Source organism: Notechis scutatus, chromosome 1 (genome assembly GCF_049901735.1).
Source record: "Notechis scutatus isolate UNSWTSFEM ecotype Mainland chromosome 1, rNotScu1.2, whole genome shotgun sequence".
Lineage (NCBI taxonomy): Eukaryota > Metazoa > Chordata > Lepidosauria > Squamata > Elapidae > Notechis > Notechis scutatus.
The window spans coordinates 93,611,964-93,633,805 of record NC_142009.1 but is presented as its reverse complement, the minus strand read 5'-3'; the positions used below and the strand labels follow the sequence as shown (position 1 = coordinate 93,633,805).

At 34.1% G+C, this 21,842-nt stretch overlaps 1 protein-coding gene across 12 annotated transcripts in view; it reads left to right on the top strand.

Moving 5' to 3' along the window:
* EYA4 (EYA transcriptional coactivator and phosphatase 4) overlaps positions 1 to 21,842 on the top strand; it is a 108,421-nt gene that overhangs the window by 32,011 nt on the left and 54,568 nt on the right. For 11 of the 12 annotated variants that reach the window (XM_087971417.1, XM_026666129.2, XM_026666130.2 and 8 more), the window contains exon 3: positions 17,047 to 17,096. The exons of the other annotated variant lie outside the window; for it this stretch is intronic. In XM_087971417.1, the coding sequence (XP_087827543.1) occupies positions 17,047 to 17,096 (50 nt within the window). The remainder of the gene's footprint in view (positions 1 to 17,046; positions 17,097 to 21,842) is intronic. 12 annotated transcript variants of the gene reach the window in all.

Sequence of the window (21,842 nt, the reverse complement as noted above, 5' to 3'; positions counted from 1 at the left end):
TTATGTTTCCATATTTGGTTTCATCTTTGCCAATACAGTACTTTGGACCTGCTAGTGGATTTATTAAACTCAACCTTGTAAGACTTTAGATAACAACAATGAAACAGCTTTGATAAACTTTCTCTAATTTTTACTTATATTTAATTTAAATTGTTTTGGGGTCAGTGGAAACTAGCCCTTTATTGAAATTAACCAAGTTCCTTATTTATCATTCCTCAATTCCTAAAATACAGCATCCCAGTATATTTATAGTTTGCTTACTTTGAATCCAAACCATAGTTTGCTTATTTTTACAAAACTGTAAAAATAGTAGCAGTAAAAGTAATAATGACAGCTCAATGCAAAAATAAAGTTATGCCCCATCTTCTATATTTGCCATAGTGATCAATCAGTATTATATGTCAGTATACTGAACATTCAGCACAGATAATGAAATGGTAATCATTCCATGTCAAACTCCAATAGCAAGTGGAAAAAGGAAGAGGGGGAAAATATACATTAATTATAATGCAGGAATGAGCAACATTATTGACCCAAAACCATACTGTGATAATTACTTAAAATGCAAACAGGTCTAACATCTAAAATGGGCAAAGAGGAACTTCTGAGTTACATTTGAGAAGCTCACTCGCCTGATTAAGGGTTGAGTTTTTCTTCTGGATGAGTACAATGCATGCTTATTGCTTTGCTAAACACACAGACAAAAGACGGGGAGAGAGGGAGGGTGTTTGTACATCTCTGCAGCTAATGGATAAAGTAATTTTCTCAGCCAATCATCTAGTCCCATTGAGCATTCTTTAAAAGAGGAAAGCAAGCAAACAAATTGTAGAGCAAGCAAGAAAAGGGTGCCTGAGCCCTGGTGGTGCAGTGGTTAGAATGAAGTACTACAGGCTACTTCTGCTGACTGCCAGCTGCCTGCAATTTGGCAGTTGGAATCTCAGGAGGCTCAAGGTTGACTCATCCTTCCCATCCTTCTGTATTTTTTTAAGTATCTGTATTTTTTATGTTGAGATGGTACCGCTATCAGTATTGCTTCATAACTCTGTCAAAAGAGTTTTGATTAATATCTGGTATTTAGTTTCAGCTTCCAAAAAGTATCCATGATTAAAAAGACTGAAAAAGGAACTAAATATGTGTGTAGAAGTATATTAAAAATGAGAGTTGTTGACTTAAAACACTTCTCAAATAGTTAAAACAACCCATTTCTGTCAAAGTGCCTCTTTGGAGCTTAGAAGATACTACACTGAATTTAAAGTGTTTTGCACAATTTTATAAATTTAGTTTCTTCAATTTGTACTGTCATTTTGAATGATATTTATTATACAGTTATGCTTCACTCTTATCCATGATATCTAGGCAACTGAGGTTGTATTTATCCATCAAGAATTTCAGTATGATACCAGGATATTCATTTTAAAAACAATTCAATACTTGTGTAATATTTGGGAGACCATGGCTTCCTATCTATCTTATATAACCAGAAACTGAACAGACCCAAATGGTCCTTCAGTTATGAGTGACAACGCAGATATTATTACAACTTTAGCCATCCATCTTTTAAATAAATTTGAGTTTAAATGATCAAATAACATATTGGTTGCCTTACATTTTTGGATGAAAAACTCATCATTGATTAACAGGTTTAATTAATGATTTAAAATGTTTTCTATTTTTAAAATCAACTACTTTATGTCACATTTAATTATCCCCTCAGTGACATATTTGTGAGAGCATGGAAGCTATTTATACTGAATCACATGATTGGTTCATCTGGCTCAGATTGACATCATTTTGTTAAAGAATTTTTTTTTTTATTCATGGATGTTGAGAAATAGAGTAGCACGTTAAATATAGGGACCCAGCTGTTAATGTTTGTTAATTCTATTTATGTTGCAGTAGAAAGCACAAGATCCATATTGCTTTACACTATAGATTATATATTTAAATATACATGTTAAATTTTAAATAATAGAAGTATAATCTGATTGACATTATCAAGATATATATCACTGGCATTGTGCAGTATAATACTCCAGTTTGACCTTTTCCATCGTACTCATAGATTGCTCTGTTCATTTATAGAAAAATAAAACATTTGTGTCCTTGTACTATGTTATTTGTCCTTTCTCCGTTGTTTTGTATCTAGTTTTTAGAATGGCCATATGGTGATTCTGGCTGGTTGGTAAGAAGCCCCATATATTAGTGGTTGAAAGTGAAGCCAATTACTAGTGGAATGGTGTGCTCCCCTTGATTTCATATATTTAAATAAAAGGTATAGCATATTACCAAATGCAGGACACATTTTATTTGAGATTCCTACACTGAGCAGAGGACTAAATTTGATGAGGGAAGGGGCCCTTCCTTTTACTTTATCTGTGTAGAATCTAAAGGTGCCTACTTTTATTTTTGGCATAAATCCTTCAGGTTTGTTTTGATCTGCTGTAGCTTCTTACAAGTTAAAAGAGTTCTCTGTTATTCTCTGTTATTAGGGAAACCTGAAACTGTGTGTTGAAATCTATCCCAAGGCATTTAGGACTTCAGTGTACCTCGAGTATCTCCATAGTATGGTTCATAGAACAGGGGGGAAGAAGGGGAAAGAGGCAAAAAGTAATGGTATCTTATTCTCCCGTTCCTTGTAATGTGTTTATATAGTGTGACATCTTGTATTTTATAGTACACTTTCCCGTATAAATTTTTTTCAATACTATACGTTGTGTTGTTGTTTTCTTGTAGCAGTTCTTACTTATGTAATGCTCATCTATGAGTGGCCTTATTTTGCTTCTCAGTTTATAACATAATGGCAATATGTATTATTAGACAGTAGATATATTCTTCGTACAGTCCTCAATTTACAACCATTTATTTAGTGACTGTTCAAAGTTACAATGGCACTGAAAAAAGTGACTTATAACCTGTTCTCATACCCACAACTGCAGCATACCCATGGTCATGTGACCAAAATTTGGGGATTTGGCAACTGCATGTATTTATGATGGTTGCATTATATTCACTGCAAGGGGATTGTGTGATCACCAGTTGCAACCTGCTCAGCCAGCTTCTTACAAGCAAAGTCAATGGGGAAAGCCAAATTCCCTTAACAACTGCAATGATTCACTTAACAACCTTGGGGAAAAAACCTTGCAAAATTGGGCACAACTGATGTAAAAAATTGTCTTGTTTAGCAAGACAGTTTGTGGTCGTAAGTCAAAGACTATATATATATGTATATGTGTGGATCTTTGGTTATTCGGGTTTTCTCCCGCGTAAGATTGGAAGTATCTAGGCAACGTTTCGATGAAGTCTCATTCATCATCTTCAGGCTTCTGTCTTCAGCTCTGTGCTTCTCAGAGTGATGTGAGCTTGCAGCTGCTTCTTCCTTTTAACTGCTAGTGGGGGTGTGACTTGATTGGGTGGGGGCTTGGCTGTGTTCTGATTGGGTGGGGGTGTGTTCTCATTGGTCGCATCACTCTAAGAAGCACAGAGCTGAAGACAGAAGCCTGAAGATGATGAATGAGACTTCATCGAAATGTTGCCTAGATACTTCCAATCTTACGCGGGAGAAAACCCGAATAACCAAAGATCCACATACAAATACCCGCGAGAACCTCAGAAAACAAATTTATATATATATATATATATATATATATGTATGTATGTATGTATGTATGTATGTATGTATGTATGTATGTATGTATATGTATGGCCTTCAGCTTTGTTCGGGTATTTTCCCACGTCATTATAGTTGTGCTTTTAAAGTTGTAGCAACGTTTCAGCAGAATCTCATCTGCCATCATCAGGCTTCTGTATTGTGTCCGTCTGTGAGTCAGACTTTTACAGTGGTTTCAGATTTAAATTTGGAGCATCCTATTGCTGTGCCAGAATGGTTTTTTCTTCATCCTGATTGGTTGGGAGTCTTGGTCTGTGTTTATTGGTCTCGGAGTTTGCTGTGTTCTGCTTGATTGGTGTCTCTAATATCTTCTGTCTGTTTTTTGGCTCTTGTTGTATCTTGATTGGCTGGCAGCATTGTGTTACTTTATTGGAGGTCTTTAGTGCAGCTTGGCTTCGGGTAAATGGACGGCTATCATTAGTTAGGAAGCTGGGTTTCATCTGGGTGCCTGGTTGGGATGTGTTTGAGCTGGAGGTATCAGGGGGATCTGTTTGTGCCCAGGTGTTTGCCTGGCTTGTGGTGTGGAGATTTTTTGTTTGTGAGTGCAGGCTTCCAAATGATTGACAGCCTGGTGGAATCATCTCTTCTGTTCATGCTTTCTGGTCTTTTTCAATCTCTATGGCTTCTCTGATGATTCTGTGGCTGGAATTTTCTATAGTGGCTAGGGTTTTGGTGCCATTGAAGTTGATGCTATGACCTGTGGCTTCCATGTGTTGGACTAGTGAGGAAGTGTGTTCCAGCTTTTTGACTGCATTTTTGTATTCATCCAGGCGGGTGCTTATTCTTCTATTGGTCTGTCCAATGTATGTGGCCGGGCATGATGCACAGGAGACTTCGTATATGCCTTGGTTTTCCAGGTCAATTTTGTCTTTGGGGTTTCTGAGGATGGCTGCTATTTTTCTGTCTGTTTTGAAGGCAGTCTTGATGTGGTGTCTGTATAGTATCTTACTAATTTTGTCTGTAGTGCCTCTTATGTAGGGCAGGACAGCTGTTCCATGGGTCTGTTCATCTTCTGGGTCTCTATTATGTCTCAGTGTGTTTTTGTGGATCAAGTTGGTGATTTTGCTTTTGTGGAAGCCGTTGGCTGTCAATATTTTAGTCAGGGTGCATAGTTCAGTCTTAATGTGTGTCTTGTCTGCCAGGCGTTTGGTTCTAGTAATTAGTGTTTTAGCCACGGAGTTTATCTGTGCTGGGTGGTGGTGGGATTGGGCGTTGAGGTAGCGGTTGGTGTGTGTTTTCTTCTGGTATATGGTGTGTCCTAGTGTGCCATCTGTTTTTTGTAGATTAGTACATCTAGGAATGGTAGTTGTTTGTTTGTTTCTGTTTCCATGGTGAACTTGATTTTGGGGTGTGCGCTGTTTAGGTGTGTTAGGAAATTGTTTAGGTTTTCTTGTCTATGGGGCCAAATCACGAATGTGTCATCGATGTATCTTAACCATAGTTTGGGTTTGAGGATGGCATTGGCCAGGGCTCTGGATTCGAATTCTTCCATGAACAGGTTTGCAATGACAGGTGACAGTGGTGATCCCATGGGGGCTCCTTCTATTTGTTTGTATCTTTGTCCTTTGTATATGAAATATGTGTTGGTTAAGCAGTGTTCTGTTAGTTCCATGAGGTGTTTATCTGGTTGGTATTTATTTTTGATGATTTCAAGGGTCTCTTTTATCGGGACTTGAGTGAATAGTGAAACCACGTCAAAACTTACAAACAGATCTTCTTGCTCTACGTGTAGATCTTTGATCATTTCCAAGAAGTGGTATGAGTTTTGTACATGAGAAGCTGCTGTTTCAGCATGGGGCTGTAGCTGTTTTGCTAAGTGTTTAGCTAGGTTTTGTAGTGGTGCTCCTCTGGAGCTGACTATGGGTCTGAGAGGTATGCCTTCTTTGTGTATTTTTGGGAGGCCGTATAGTTTGGGGCATCTGGAAGATTTCTCTCTGGGTATGATCGTGTGTTGGATCTCTTTGCTTATGTGGCTGGTTATAATTTTCTTCTTGGTTAATTTTTCCAGATATGTGGTTGGGTCTGTGTTTATGGGTTTGTATGTGGAGTCTTGAAGTAGGTCTGTCAATTTTGTTTCATAGTCTTTTCTGTCCATTACTACATATATATATATATATTCTTAAGTTTTGGCTGGCCATGTATGGCATTCAGCTTTGTTGGTATTTTCCCACACGTCATTGTAGTTGTTCTTTAAAAGAACAACTACAATGATGTGGGAAAAATACCCGAACAAAGCTGAATGCCATATATATATATATATATGGATCTTTGTTATTCGGTTTTCTTCCCATGTAAGATTGGAGAATGTCTAGGCAACGCTTCGATGAAGTCTCATTCATCATCTTCAGGCTTCTGTCTTCAGCTCTATGCTTCTCAGAGTGCTTCTCTGAGAAGCACAGAGCTGAAGACAGAAGCCTGAAGATGATGAATGAGACTTCATCAAACGTTGCCTAGATACTTCCAATCTTATGTGGGAGAAAACCCGAATAACCAAAGATCCACATACAAATACACCAGAGAACCTCAGAAAATATATCTATCTATCTATCTATCTATCTATCTATCTATCTATCTATCTATCTATCTATATATATATATATATATATATATATATATATATAAGTATATATATATTATACATACATGTGTGTATACACACAGTCTTATTGTTGAATTGGGTAAATTGATTTATAGCCATATCAGAGGGTAGAGAAATACTTTATACAAATAAATTCATGCTGAAATGGGTTTTAGTATCCTTTGCAATAAAAATAAGGAGTATATTCAGCATTTTTCATCTAGTTTGTAAAAAAAATACCTCTCCTGATGTGCTACCGCTGAATGTGGAATGTAAGAAGCATTATATATATTTAAGTCATAAATTATTATTTATTATTTTATTTTATTATTTATTTATTTTGTCAAAAGCTTACAATACAATAGAAATAAGAATAAGCATAAGTTTAAATATAAGAAATAGGAACTAATAATTGGGGACAATAGGACAGGGACGGTAGGTACCATTGTGTGCTTATGCATGCCCCTTACAGACCTGTTAGGAATGGGGTGAGGTCAATAGAGGTTAGTTTGAGGGTAAAGGAGTGGGATTTTGAGCAGGTGACAACAGAATCAGGTAGTGAGTTCCAGACATTGACCAGTCTGTTGCTGAAATAGTACTTCCTGCAATGAAATTATTAGCTACTTTTCCAGAATAATAATATAAACACCTGATTTTCCTAACTGTTGGCTAGGAAGTGGCTCAGGAGTGTTTTCTGGCGGAGCCCGGAAGGAGAAACTTTTCTGCTGTGGCACCTTCCCTTTGGAACATAATTCCTCTGAGATGAGATTGGCCTTTTGGTAAAGCCTTGGAAAATATGGCTTTGTGCCCAAACTTGGGACTCTGTACATGAGTTAGAGCCCACCTTCTGGTTGATGATGATAAATTAAACTATGCTCAGGTACTATGTATTTCTGTTTTTATTTTATTTTTTTAATATTAATATTATTTGTTTTTATTTATTTATTTGTTATGTTTATATAGCTGGCCTCCTCACAGATTTGTTAATACTGGGCAGTGTACAATAAAAGAACAATATTAAAAAACTAATATTAAAAAATACAGCAATTAAATCACCAATCATTGTGAATGCCTTGAATCAAATAAATGTGAGATGGGCTATATAAAATAATGAATGAATGAATGAATGAATGAATGAATGAAAATGGGAGGGAGGGAAGGAGTGAATGGATGAATGAATGAATTTAACATCTCGGTTCTTAATCTGAACTCTTATTGAATATTGTGATCTCAGAAATCAGTCTTTGAATCACAAATTTTTGCAATGATGTATATTGTATAGTCATACCTCATATGATCACAAAAATAAACTGAATAGGATCTTGGTGTTGTGTCTAATGCAATGTATTCACAGCCTTCTATTTGTAGCATATACGGTATTATATCCCACTCTCATATAAATTAGATAGTACGGTAGTCAAATTTTATTAAGTCTTTGGTCCTTTAAATTATTCTGAAGCCATTTAGGTGAATAATTTCTGGGGTTATAAAATAGATTGGGATGTTGAGAAATATAACACGTAGATAAATGCAAAAAAAGATGGGGAATTAACCCTTTTGAACATCCCCTTCTTTTGCGTTCCCTCCATATATCTACTGTATTGGAGTGGGCTCTCAAAATGTTGGGAAGGAGGCATCATTAGCAGCTACAGGTAAGAGGGAGATTGAAAAAAATTGCACTCATCTCTTTTCAACTGATGTAAGATTTACATCAGCAGAGGAAAATTAGTATTAGGCTGTAGTATTGTCGTGTTGGTTCCTATTTGGGCAAAGTTCAGAAAAGGCCAAATGGGTACGTTTTGCCTCATATTTACAGTTATACAGATTTGAATGTACAGAATATAGAATAATCCTAGTAGAATGTTTGTTTAGGTCTTCTAATATGTAAAATGATGTTTGTCATTATGTTCTTAAGAGTTCAGCAATATACTTCCAACTCTATTTTGATTCAGCTTATATGTTGTCTAAAACAAATTCACGTCTTATACAAAATGATTAAACAAAAAAAATCTTTAATGTATTATATTTATTGAAGACCTTTTAAACTGCTGTTTTAATGCTGTATTACATTAATTAAATCAATCCATCAGAGTATTGGATTTGGGTCAGCACTTATTTTCATCTGTTTGGCAAATATTAAAAAATATTTAATTTTTCATGGATGATTATGGAAGCTGTAATTTAAGCAACTGTAAATTTGATGTTATTGATCTCAGAATTTTCTGAAAAGAGAAAAAGACTTTTAATTTAGCATAATGGCACAGGCCACTATGGGATGAGTAAAAACATTTTAAAAATTGAAAGCCACTTAATAATTGTTTTTTTGTCATAGACCAGTGTTGTATTAGGGTTTTGTATGGATTATTCTAGTTATCATTGCATTAATTGTCTTTCTTATATTTTTAATATTTCTGTGGTTTCAAACACTGTAAATTGTTTTTAAAGGACATAATTAGATAGCTGTATTCCATGTTTTGTCATTCAACTTCATGTTTTGTCATGCAACTGCTGTCCTTGCTATTATTATTTCACTATAACACATTATAAATAATGACACGGAAAATAGCCCTAAATTTAACTATTATTAATGATACTTGTAGTCCTGGCAATTCTTTCTAATAATAAAGGCTTGGAACTGTCAAATGATTGCACAAATATCCTAATCTATTTAGATAGCTTTTTAATCCAAGTCATCAATCATACTTATTAGCTTTTACAGCTGCAAGCTGCTGTCGTTTAAATATTGCTTGTATTGGGACATTGTGCTGGCAGTGGTCTGCAGGTGTAACTTTCACTCAAACATTATTCCCCAGTAGCAAACTAGTATCTAAGTTTGGAGAGAGTGCCATCTTCAGTTTCAAATGTCTATTGAAGAATAACATTGAGCATGTTTGTGTATTGAGGTTGTTGCTTTTTTGTCCTTTAAATATAAATTTATTCCTGATGGCTTTCTGCATGACAATAGGATGGGAAATGTATACATTTATATCGATTAATATTACTAGTATTGAATTGTAACTTTATAAATATTTTGTGTATATTACTTTCAATAGTCTCAAGAATTTTAATGTTTACATAATATTTTCAGTATGGGTTTTATATTGTACCTCAACATAGTAATAGTTATTGTTTTAACTTATTTATAAATATTCATCAGACTGTTGAACTTATATTTGTGTTTTTGAAAGGATAAATGAAAAATGATACAACAGTGATATCAATGAAATAAAATTATTGTATTCTTTGTATACATTTTATTCTGCTCATTTGTAACTTCAAATGTTATTTTTCTATTTCAGTTGGATTGATATTCCACTTTTCAGTAGATGGCTGTAGTAGAGAGTCTTTCCTTTATTTCTGATATTTTCTATAAGAGATATTGCAGTAGGAGTAGGGTATTGTTATTATTATTATTACTACTATTCCTTTAAAAAAAAGTCCCAACCTCACAATCTTTAAAAAAAAACCATTAATGCTACTGACCATTTGTCTATAATGAAATATAATACTAGTTTATGTAGATCTCCTACTTGCCTTTAAATTAAAAAGACTTTGTAAAATACAAAGCACATGTGTCATAGTGACAGCAGGCAAGTAGGAACTGTGGAACTGGCTACATTAAAAGAGCCTTGAAATATATGCACCGCATCAGATAGGTGAAAGACAAAAGCTGTTGATGTGAGCAACCTCTGAACGCAAGTCATATAAACAGAAGCATGGAGAAAGCTTGTGGTCTGAGACAAATTTGCTTCTAACTCAGAATTGGCTTTGATTAATTTAGAATTTGTTCTCAAGGAGGAAGGAAATATCTTTAGCTCTACCTGAAATGAGACAATAATGCTCTCTGCAGTTTTAGCTGATCTGGTATAATTCTGTGCATGGTAGCCGAATATTAAACCTAATATAATGTGTGTATGTTTTGCTAAAAAATGAAACTGTTGTGCTTAGGAATTCTCTTACTCTACTTAAGTCTTTTAAGAAGAAAATGAGGTAAGCTTGAAATTTATTTCCATATCATTTCTTATTTATCAGAAGCAAAGGAAGACAAAAATATATATGTCTTAAAGAATAATTATGGTTTTAATTATTGATATGTTAAGGGGACTAATGTTGTCATGAATTAGATCTTTTTAAATTAAAATATAAATTTCATATTATATTTGCTTATAGAACTTCAAAACTGATTATATATCTAGCATTGTTTTATAAAGCTGTGTATAATCTGAATGTATGTTTATACATTCATAATATAAATGACCATTGATAACTTGGATAATTTATAATTGAATTATTCAGTTTTATTTTGTGGGGAAAGCATTGTTATCTATAATTTGAAAAATTGGTTTTCTAAATAACAACAGCATAGCTATATTCACAATTACTCGGAAATCCTGTTTAATGAATAATCAAAATGTATCTGTGTGTATAAAGATTTTGTGTGTGTGTGTGTATTGCAATAGCCAATAAACTGTTGCTATTTAAACCAAACAATGACCCATGCCTTTCTTATTAGTACTTTAAAGGAGTTGTATAAAGCATTGAAATATTTTTGTTCCTTTTAGAAATAGATTCAGTACTGTAGAGATTTCACTAATGTATCTGTCTATAACACAATGTTGCCTATTGTTGCTTTGGCACAGTTTCTTAGACTGTTTTTAAAAGAATGTGCACTACAAGTATAAAGTTAAATGGTGTATTATATTCAGATTCTATAATATTAGTAGATTCTAACAAATACTGATTTTGAAAAGTTTCTTTCCTTCAAGATAATTTATATTCAAGATAAATTATGGATTTTAAAAATTAATTAACATTTGTTATATAGGTATAGTATTTTATTACAGAAAAGTTTAAGAGAGAAAGAAAACAGATTGTGAAAACAGATTGCAGTTACAGGAAGTTGCTAAAGGACAGTATTTTGTAGAATAAGATGATAAATTATTATAACCAGTTTGTTCCTCAGTTTAGTTTATATGATCCAGTGAACAGCATGCAGGAGTATCAGATGGCAAGTTTCTTTAATTAGGATGCGCACTGGGTAGATCTGATATTTTTATCAGTTACAAATTTTAAACTAAAAGTTTATAAAATAGGATTTCATGCATTTTATTCTGATAAAACATTGATGTTTGCATTGTTTTTAAAGGCATATTTTTACTTAGAATTATACTGCCTCCACAAAAATAGTTTTTTGTAGAACTATTTTCCCAGCCTGAATCACAAAAGAATATATGCTGAGAAAAAGAAGTCCATGCTTAGATAGTTGTAAAAGAATTATTAAAAAGTATGTAAAATCATTTAAAAATATTAAATCATTCACCATGCATATATTAAGTATATATCGAATGACAAATAAGAGTGTACAGTACAAAATAAAAAACAAAAGATAAGCAATTAAAACATGAGATTTTAGAATTCAGTAGCATTTATTGACAACTGTTTAATTTTCTTTATGTAGACTTGAAATGTGGACAGCAGTTCTCAGAAGCTTTACAAAATATATCACTGGAACATATTTATTATTGCTTATTTGAAAATGATGTTTAGGGAAATATACTTGGAGTACGAAATAACATTACATACAATTGTTACATACATAGGATGTAATCATATGACCTGCACATAATTACTGTATATACTGAGTATAGCCTAGTTTTTCAGCCCATTTTTGTGCTGAAAAATCCCCCCGGCTTATACTCGAGTCAGATTCCCCTCTGAAAAAAAATGGTGTGGAGTCGCGCCTCCGGCGGCAGCGACTCCCAACAGCCCCAGCCGGGAAGGAAAGGCAAAAGCGCTTTGCCTTTCCCTTCCCGAGGCGGCGGACTGGGGCCGCCCGGTGGCAGCGACTCCCAACAGCCCCAGCCGGGAAGGGAAAGGCAAAAGCGCTTTGCCTTTCCCTTCCCGAGGCGGCGGACTGGGGTCGCTCTGGCGGCAGCGACTCCCAACAGCCCCAGCCGGGAAGGGAAAGGCAAAAGTGCTTTGCCTTTCCCTTCCCGAGGCGGCGGATTGGGGCGCGCCGGCGGTAGTGACTCCTGACTCAGGGGGCCTCCGAGGAGGGGAAGAGAGTGACTCCTGCCTCCCGCTGTCATCATCATCTTCTTCTTTTGGGTTAGTGAATCAATTAAACCTTTCATGATAGTGAGATCGTTTCCCAAATTAATTATTTTTATTTTTGAAATTTACCAGTAGCTGCTGCATTTCCTACCCTTGGCTTATACTCGAGTCAATAAGTTTTCCCAGTTTTTTTGTGTAAAATTAGGTGCCTCCGCTTATATTTGGGTCGACTTATACTCGAGTATATACGGTAAATAATTAAGTAAATCCACTTTGTCTTAACCACACCCATTTCTTTGTCCTTCAAGTTTTTGGAACATTATCTTCATACCAAGATAGAGGATTGAGCATTAATTATTTTTAGCTACTTGCAGCTAAACTTTGTTTTGTTTTTGTAATACAATATAAAGAGAATATAAAATAAAATTGCGTTATGCTATTTAATATTTGTTACTGATATAAATTGTATGCTGATTAAAGTTATTTGAAATTGCAGGAGTTTCCTAGGACTGAGTAATAAATAATTGTATCAATTTGAGCATCTTCCTTCTTGTAGCTTCTGCAAATAGGGCTTATAGTTTATGTTCTAGGATTGCTGTAAAATAATACAGTACATGTTCTATTGTAAACCCAAGCAGCATGAGTAGAGCATGTAAATCTTATCTGATTTACTTCCATAATTTTTTAATACAGACAATTCTTATCTAAGTGGGACCAGCAATTCTGCTGCTAAGCAGAATAGGAAATCATATGACTGTGACTGAGTTTTCAGACTAGAAAAAGAAAGGACTATTATGCTCAATTTCACACCTTTGGTTTTTGTTTGCCTCTTAACCACTGCCCTACTCTTTGAAATGTTCAAGTGCTTACTTGCTATCTTGTAGACATCACAAGTAATGCGATCGCATCAGAAGCCCAGGGCTGGGGACCACAGGTATGCTATTCAAACAGCTTCTCTTGAAATCTCTTCCTCTCCAATCTCTCCATTCTACAAAGAGGAGGGAAGGAGAAAAACGGGTGATTTCTGTAGGCAATTTCTTTGTCTCATCCTTCTACCCCACCACCTCTGAGAACAGGGAGATTAGAAAGGAAGGGATTGCAAGGGAGTAAGTTTTTGGTCTTCTACACATTGAAAGCAATATGATCCCACCAGCAGTTCCATGCTGGGAGCCATGGGTGCACTACACAAAGATCTCACTTCTAGAGATAGTTTCAAAATCTGAATTCTAAAGAAAACATTGAATTGAACTGTATTTTATATCTTTCTATCATTAGTGACTTCAGAAGTGTGGTTGATACTTGAAATTCAAGTCATTTTCACACAGGGAAGCAAAAGTATACAGGTAGTCCTTGACTTACCACAGTTGGGCCCAACATTTCTGTTGCTAAGTGAGGCATTTGTTAATTTTTCCCCATTTTATGACTTTTCTTGCTTCAGTTGTTAAGTGAATCACTGCAGCTATTAAGTTAGTAACATGGTTATTGAGTGAATCTGGCTTCCCCATTGACTTTGTTCACAAAAAGTAATCTCATGACTCTGGGACACTCTTAATTGTCATAAATACATGTCTGTTGCCAAGTGTCTGACCATGGGGATGCTGCAATCATTGTAAGTTTGAAAAAATGGTCATAAGTCACTTTTTTCAGTGCCGTTGTAACTTTAAACGATCACTAAATGAACTGTTGTAAGTCGAGGACTACCTATATATGAAATCATGAAACTTTGCATTGAGATCCCACTATTGAGACAGGAATATTACTCATATATGTTAATAAAATAGTTTCAGTGAACATATTTTCCAAATTTACACCATCACTCCCATTGCGAGAAGATAATACATTACACATCTGTTGTAACTTTTATAAAAATCTGAAGTCAGAATTAATCAACCCCAATTTGGAGAACTTCCTAGCAATGAAAATGAAGCACATTACATTCATTTATCATTTTCATGTTTTTCTGGGTAGATATAGACTGGTCAGTGACCATAAATAAATGGACTAAATTATGTTATACCCTGCCTTTCTATTCTAGCAAATACCGGCCTGAACCATCTAAAAAATAAGCCAACTGGGAACAATGGAATGGGAGTTAAATACTGATGTTTTCTAGAGAGATCAGAAAAAAATGGGAGAAAGTTAGGTTAGTTGGCTAGATGGGTTGGAAGAGGAAATTACAAGGTTGTTTGTTGTTTTGTTGTAAAATCCATTTCTAACAATGAGTGTTTTTAAATACTCCAGGAGATTAACACTTGATAATATATTGTCCTCTTCTAGCTTTGATTTAATATTACTAATGTCTTTGAAGTATTTGATATCAGGATTTGTTTATTAATACAACAGAGATATTCCATAATATATTCTTAAGTTCCATTTATATGTGCAGGTCTTATAAGTTTGGTCTGGAGAGAAGTAAAAATCTGTATAGAAGCAATGTAGGTAAATAACTTTTGAAGATTTGAAGTGTCCTCAAAGTATTAGAAAGGATACTTCTCAGAGTATGTTGAATTAAATGAAGTACTCCTCTTTGTATAATTAAAGCAGCTACTTCCTCTTGACTAATGGTTCTGTGCTGCATCAAAGTCTTCCTCTAGCTCTGGCTGTGTTTGTGCACACTTGTTTTCACAAGTGTCCTCAGAAATGTATTATCTTTACAAGCACGTATGGACAGTCAGCCCTGGAAGGACGTTCTGTGGGATGTGGCTACCTTAGCTCTTCACAGAGACTATTTTCCTTGTGCCCAATACATTCTACAAATACTTGGTTTAAATTGTTAGCACAGTTCTATTGTGTACTATCTGAAGTACTTTCACTTCCTTATGGATAATTTACCTATTTTTCCTCTCTTAATACTTTTCTTTTTTACTCTACTGAGCACCCTAGTTTGTTCTCATAGTATTAGGTAAAGGTTTACCCTCTCTGGTTGTATCTGATTCAAGGAAGTAGTGCTCTTCTCTGTTTTTTAGTGAGGGAGCCAATGTTGTCTGAAGACATCTCCATGGTCATGTGGCCAGCACAACTATACTCCAAAGGCACACAGAACACTGTTACCTCTCCACCAAATTAGTACCTTTTTATATCTACCTGCATTTGCATGCTTTTGAACTGCTAGGTGGACAAGAGCTGGGCCAAGTAATGGGAGCTCATCCCGTTGCATGGCGCTCAGGTCTTGCCATCTTTCCAGCTAATAAGCTTAGTGTCTTTAATCACTGAGCCATCGCACCCCCATTTCTAAGTATTAAACCATTCCATATATTTGTAAATCATGTACTTTGGTGCATTAAACACTGGCAATGAATTTCTTTTGAGTTTTTGATAACAGGTGCAAAAGAAGAGAAAGGGGGAAGCTAAGGCTTGCTATTTATTGGTCTTAAATAAAATTTAGCGATGATTTTCATTTGTATTTTGAACATTGTCAATAAATATTTCTTACTGATGAAAGCTTGAACTAGAAGCTTGTATCTGATCCTTGAAAAATATTTCTGAGTTTATGGTTTCTAACTTTGTCAATATTGAACTGTATTTCTTTTACTAGAAGAGTATAGATATGATCAGGCTTATAAAGTATCTTCTATCAAACATGTAACATGTAAGATAATGGTAGGGCTTTTATGACAGTTTTTATCCAAACTGCATTAATTTTGTGTAAATTTCAATTATAATTGCTTACATGAGTTTCAAAAGACTCAAACCCTATGTAAAGCATAAAAATTTGAACCTCTTCATTTGTGTTCTTTTAAAATATAAATTCATTGAACGCTGTTTTTGCATCTATTAGATAGATTGAAAAAGTGAAGTACATAATATAAATGTCATTAGATCACTGCAAAATATTTGAACTTGAACACCACACAATGGCAAAAAAATGTACCCATTTCAGAAGACAAAACTTAGTAACTAGCTCTGCCCATTTTTTCCATTTTAGAGATAGTCTTTGACTTACAACCATTTGTTCAGCAATTGTCCAAAATTATGTCAATGCTGAACAAATGGCGCTTATATTTAATCCTCATAGTTATGGCTGGGCCAACACCTCCACAATCACATGTTCACAATCTGGGCAATCATTTCTCAATTGGCTTGCACTTATAACTAGTTGCAACACCACATGATCACATGGAATAATTTGTAGACATTTAGGCCCCCTTAGAAGCCAAACTATAATTAAGTTTGCTATGCTGTCCCCCCGTGTGTGCACACACATACATTGTTAGTTTTGCTACTGTTGCATATTTTCCAAATATAAATTCCCAGTCAAATATTACCAGAATTGTGTTGCTCTTCCAGTGTTGAGCAAAATTTATTCTTGCTGCTGTAAGCTTATATCCCATGATGTTTTTTGATTTTTTTTCTAGGATTATACCCAGTAAGAACAGCTGTGGTCCCATTTTGAATTTAAACTCCCAAAATTTTCTGCATTATCCTGCACTTTTTTCACAGAATCTAGTATTTATTATTACAAGACTCAGTAAGAAATAGAAATGATATCAGTTCAGAAAATAATTCTATACAGAATTGAAAACAATCTAGCTTGCGGATTTTGACTTGGAAAAATGTAGGCATTTGATTTGTTTATAGGATAATTAAACACTGTACATCATATGTCCGTATTATAGAATATGAGAAGCATTTTCCAGAGATTGTGGTGAATAATAAATATTCATTTTGCATGGACTTCAAATGAGGAAATCTTTGTGGTTATGATCACTTGTAAGCATGATTCTTCTTTTATTTCTTCTTTTTGCAGGTGAAAAAAACGTGCCCAGATTCAGATGTTTCAGAATCTCAGAATTCCAGGTATTTGACAAATTTTAGTGATAAGCAGCTATTAAATTATTTATAAAAATAATATTAAAGCCAAAAGTTAATGAAAATAAGAGGGTGAATTATTATCAAAAATTGTAAATTCTACATATAAATGCCATGATTTGGACTATACATACATATATATATATATGCCAAGCTTAAAACTAGGGCAAAATATAAATTACGATTTATAACATCTGTTTCTGTCTTTTACATGGAATAAAACTGGAACAGATATTAATAAAATATTCCATATAATATATTTCAATGTTTATTGTGTTGGTCTCTAGTTTTGCAATAAAATAAGACCATTACTTGCCTGTTAGAAACTGGGTTGTACAAGCAATAGGAGAACAAGCAAAACTTCATCTGCACATGTGCAGGATTTCAAAATCATCCTTCCCTGGTTTGTGGAAAAATTGCCTTTCTGCCCTGATGCCAGAAAGTTTGGGGATTGCTGCTGTATACATTTCAAATGAAAATTTGTTGGTACAAAGTAGAGCAAAGTATTACATAAAGTCAACAATAAACCTTAAACCAGAGTGACACTAAGAGTGTGCTATGATAGAGAATATATTCCTGGAGCATGATAATTCTTTCATAAACAGGGCTTAAGAAAATATTATACATAAAGTAAAATGTCAGCATAAAAATGGGTGTTGGAGATGCTTTTCCTTGCAGAATAGCTGAGGACTTTTTATATGGGTTTCAATCTTTCATTTATTTAACTGACTTTATTGTGTATTGGTTTTGGACTTGAGAGTATTGGAATAAGTGCAGATGGAATATGTTTTTACAGTAGGGAAGTAATTAGGTTGGGTGTGGGAACGTTGTCAGGAGAATTCTTGGAGCGACATGAGTGTATCAGCAAATTCTTTGTCTTAGCTTTTCTTTTACAAGAAATATGCAAGCTGTTATTTGTGGCCAACATAATTATCTGAAGGAATTTACTGATATAAAAATACATCTAGGGGAAGAATGAGTCCAGTATATACCTGCTATGAACAAAAAAGAGAATATTTAATTTGTAGTTTAGTAAAGGGAAAAAGGGAATAATAATGAACTGTTAATGTTATCTTTTTGTAAGTTAATAATTTTCATTAGATTTTCTACAATATTTTAATATGTTTTTTGCAAATTCAAGGAGATATTTACTAAAGTAATTATTTAAATAGGATCTTGTTAACTTTAAAATACGTTTATGTTATCATTAAGTAAATTGTATATATGTACTTTGAAACATCAAATAAATTTCATTTACATTATGAAGATATACAGCATTAAAATAATTTCTTTAAAACTGATGCTTCAATATTAGTTGTGTAGTCTTGGACTGCAGATCTTTCTTCACTAATTTTAAATCACATTGCAGTGCTTCCTATGGTCATCTGATTTGTGATAATTTTTCCCCAATAATTCATCCAAATATATGAAAGTATTTGTTGTGATTGCCAAAGAATGAATGGGGCTCTTCAGAGTGATTTGCTTTTAATTAGCTCCTCTCTCCTTTAACTTGTTATTCGAGTAGCTACTGGCTGAGACATTATTGATGTATGATCTCATAATCATGCCCTGCTAGGAAAACTATCATTATAGTGTATTCCATTTAAACTCTTTATCATAGTTATCAGGTAAACCTATAAGAAAACCTACCTTTACAGTAAACTGAGCATATCTAGCCATAATATTTTAATATTATTATATATGGCTTATTATAAGGAAAAGATTATTCCTGAAATATATTGACAAAATGTCTATTATAACTAGTCTTCTCACTAAGAAATACAGGTTCATCCAGTATCATTTTGCATTGTGCTTGGTCCTGTTATGTAAGACTCTGTGGGTGAAGGAAAGGGCAATTTATATTTTTTTGTTTCTTAGTAACCCCAGTTCTTACTATATATTCGTTGTTTTGACAAAATCAGGGGGCTTTGTCTAGAAGAGATATATCTTCCGCTTTTCCATATTGCACATTGTTTTCATTTATACCGCAACTCGAATTAACTTGATAATATCTCTAAAATGTTAAAATGTAATGTTAAAGTACTAGATGAAGATGTAGGGGAGCAAAGTCCAAATCTTTTCTCACTCATCCACAGTCATGTGAAAAAGTAAGTGCATCCAATATAAAGCGTCTTTTCCTTTTTTAAAAAGAGGAATAGATAGATATAATATCTATAATAATATGTTGTTTTCATTTTAACAGTATAAAACTGATGTGATTGAACAAAAAAAAAACACCAAAAGATTGCTTTCAGTCATTTATTCAACAACAAATTAACAGATATGCCATTTCCTTCTGTGGAAAAAGTAAATCTACCTTTGGCTTTAATTCTTGGTATTGCCTCCTTTAGCAGATATAATATCATATAGGCATTATTTTTTAATTGTCTACCAATCTTTGACACTGGTTGAAAGAATATTTTCATCCTTACACAATATTATTTTTAGATGTGTGATGTTTTAGGGATTTCTTGCACAGACAGCCTATGTCAAATCACCCCACACCTCTTGATGGGATTTATATTCAGGCTTTGATTTGACCATTTCAAAACCCTTCATTTTTTCCTCCAGCCGTATTTTGATGGGTTTACTAAAACGCTGCAAGCTAAATTTTCAGTTGAGCTTCAATCTTCTCACTTTATACTCCAAATCAATTAAGAATTCATAGTGGTTTATGTGATGGCGAGCTGCCCAAGCCTTAATGCAGCAAAGCAGCCCCAAATCTTAACATTTCCATCACCATGATTTGCAATTAGTATCAAGTTCTTTGATGAAATTCTGTCTTTATTTGTTGCCAGTTTTTCTGGTACTATAGCCAAATAACCCTATCTTTGCTATGTCTGTCCAGAGCACAATGTTCCAGAACTCCTATCTTTGCCTAGAAGTACATGAGCAAATGTTAGTCTTACCCTGATGTTCTTTCAGGACAGTAAAAGTTTATTATTGGTACTGCCTTAGAAATCTAATTTGTTCAGCTTTTTTTCTAATGGCAGGCTCATGTACTTTGCCATCAATAGTGGCAAATGCTACATGTAGGTGACGTGATGAAATTCTGGTGTTCTTAGTGATTTCTTTCAGCATCTTACATTCCATTCTGAACTTGCTGTGTTGGTCTGGCCTGGGCAGGTTGATAGTTGTTTGAAATCGCCTCAACTTATAAATGATCTTCTGGACAGTGGTATGGTTGATGCCCAATTGTTTGCTGATCTTTTTAAATCCCTTCCAAGACCTATAGGCATCTGTAACCTTTCTGAAAGTCTTAGAGAGATATTTCGACCTATGAATGGTGATACCACAAAGTTCAACAACAAAGAGCAAATCAAAGTAACTGTCTGACATTTAAATTAAAGAGCTTCCTCCCAGATTGTCTCTAATGATGTTCTAATCATTTATATCTGATCTGGTACACCTGATTCTAATTTTAGGTATTTGAGACAGTGATGAATGTAGGAGTGTGCTTAACTTTTTCCATATGTATTTATGTTTACATAAATTACACAACGGACTACAAATGGACTACAAAATATAAAAGATGTATGACACTGTTACATTATTAGCATTGTTTAAATGAAAATCAAATGTGGAAATATGTTGAAAAAATAAAAAAAATCAATGGGGAGTACTTTTTCATATGATGGTAAGGCTACTGAATGACTTGAGGTTATTGTGAGGAAAATGAATAAGGTATTGCATATCTTCTTGAATTTACATATTGCATATCTTCTTGAATTTCCAGAAGAAAGACATAGTATTAATAAATAAATGAAATGTATCTCTAATTAATCAAGTAAATTAGGCTTCTGTTACTGAGCAGAATAACTGTAATTTACTAGTGTATTTTGTTCTTTTTCTCTGTTTTTTGTTTCTTTTAAAACCAGAGGCACTTAAGGCTGGCAATGATCTGTTAAAATCCATAGGGAAAAATAGATAGTTTCTAATTTCTTGACCCTGAAACTTGCTCATAAATATTTTTGGCCATCAATTGATATGCTAAGGAAGTGAATATAGTAACAGATGGTTACAGATAATAAAAGTATAAGTGACAGGTTTCCCTTAACAACATATGGTGACCTTTGTGGAAATATGTATTTATGTGCTTTTATGTGCCTATGTTTCTAATATACAGGTATTCAACTTATGACCACAAATGATCCCCAAATTCCTGTTGTTATTTGAGACAGTTGTTAAGTGAGTTTTGCCCCATTTTGCGACTTTTCTTGTCACAGTTGTTAAGTGAATAACTGCAATTGTTAAGTTAGCAACAGGATTATTAAGTGAATCTGGCTTTCCCATTGATGTTGCTTGTCAGAAGGTTACAGAAAATGATCACATAACCCCAGGACACTGCAATGGTCATCAATATGAGTCAGTTACTAAGCATCTGAATTTTGATCATGTGACCATGAAGCGGCTGCAGTTGGTTGTAAGTGTGAAAAACGATTATCAATCACTTTTTTTCAGTGCCATTGTAATTTTGAATGGTCACTAAAGGAAGTCGAGGACTACCTGTACTTAAAAAGCAATTTCATAAAAAGATATGGGAAGAGCAGTTTTAGAATTATTGTATTGCGGTTTGAATATGCTAAATATCATTTTTACGGATATTGTGTATTATTGAAATCACTAAGTGCAGTACTTTCATAGTTCCTAATGGGAGCTTTAAAAATGCATATTTCAAAGATACCTGTAGAATATTACACACACACACACACAGTCTCAAGACCTCAACAGTTA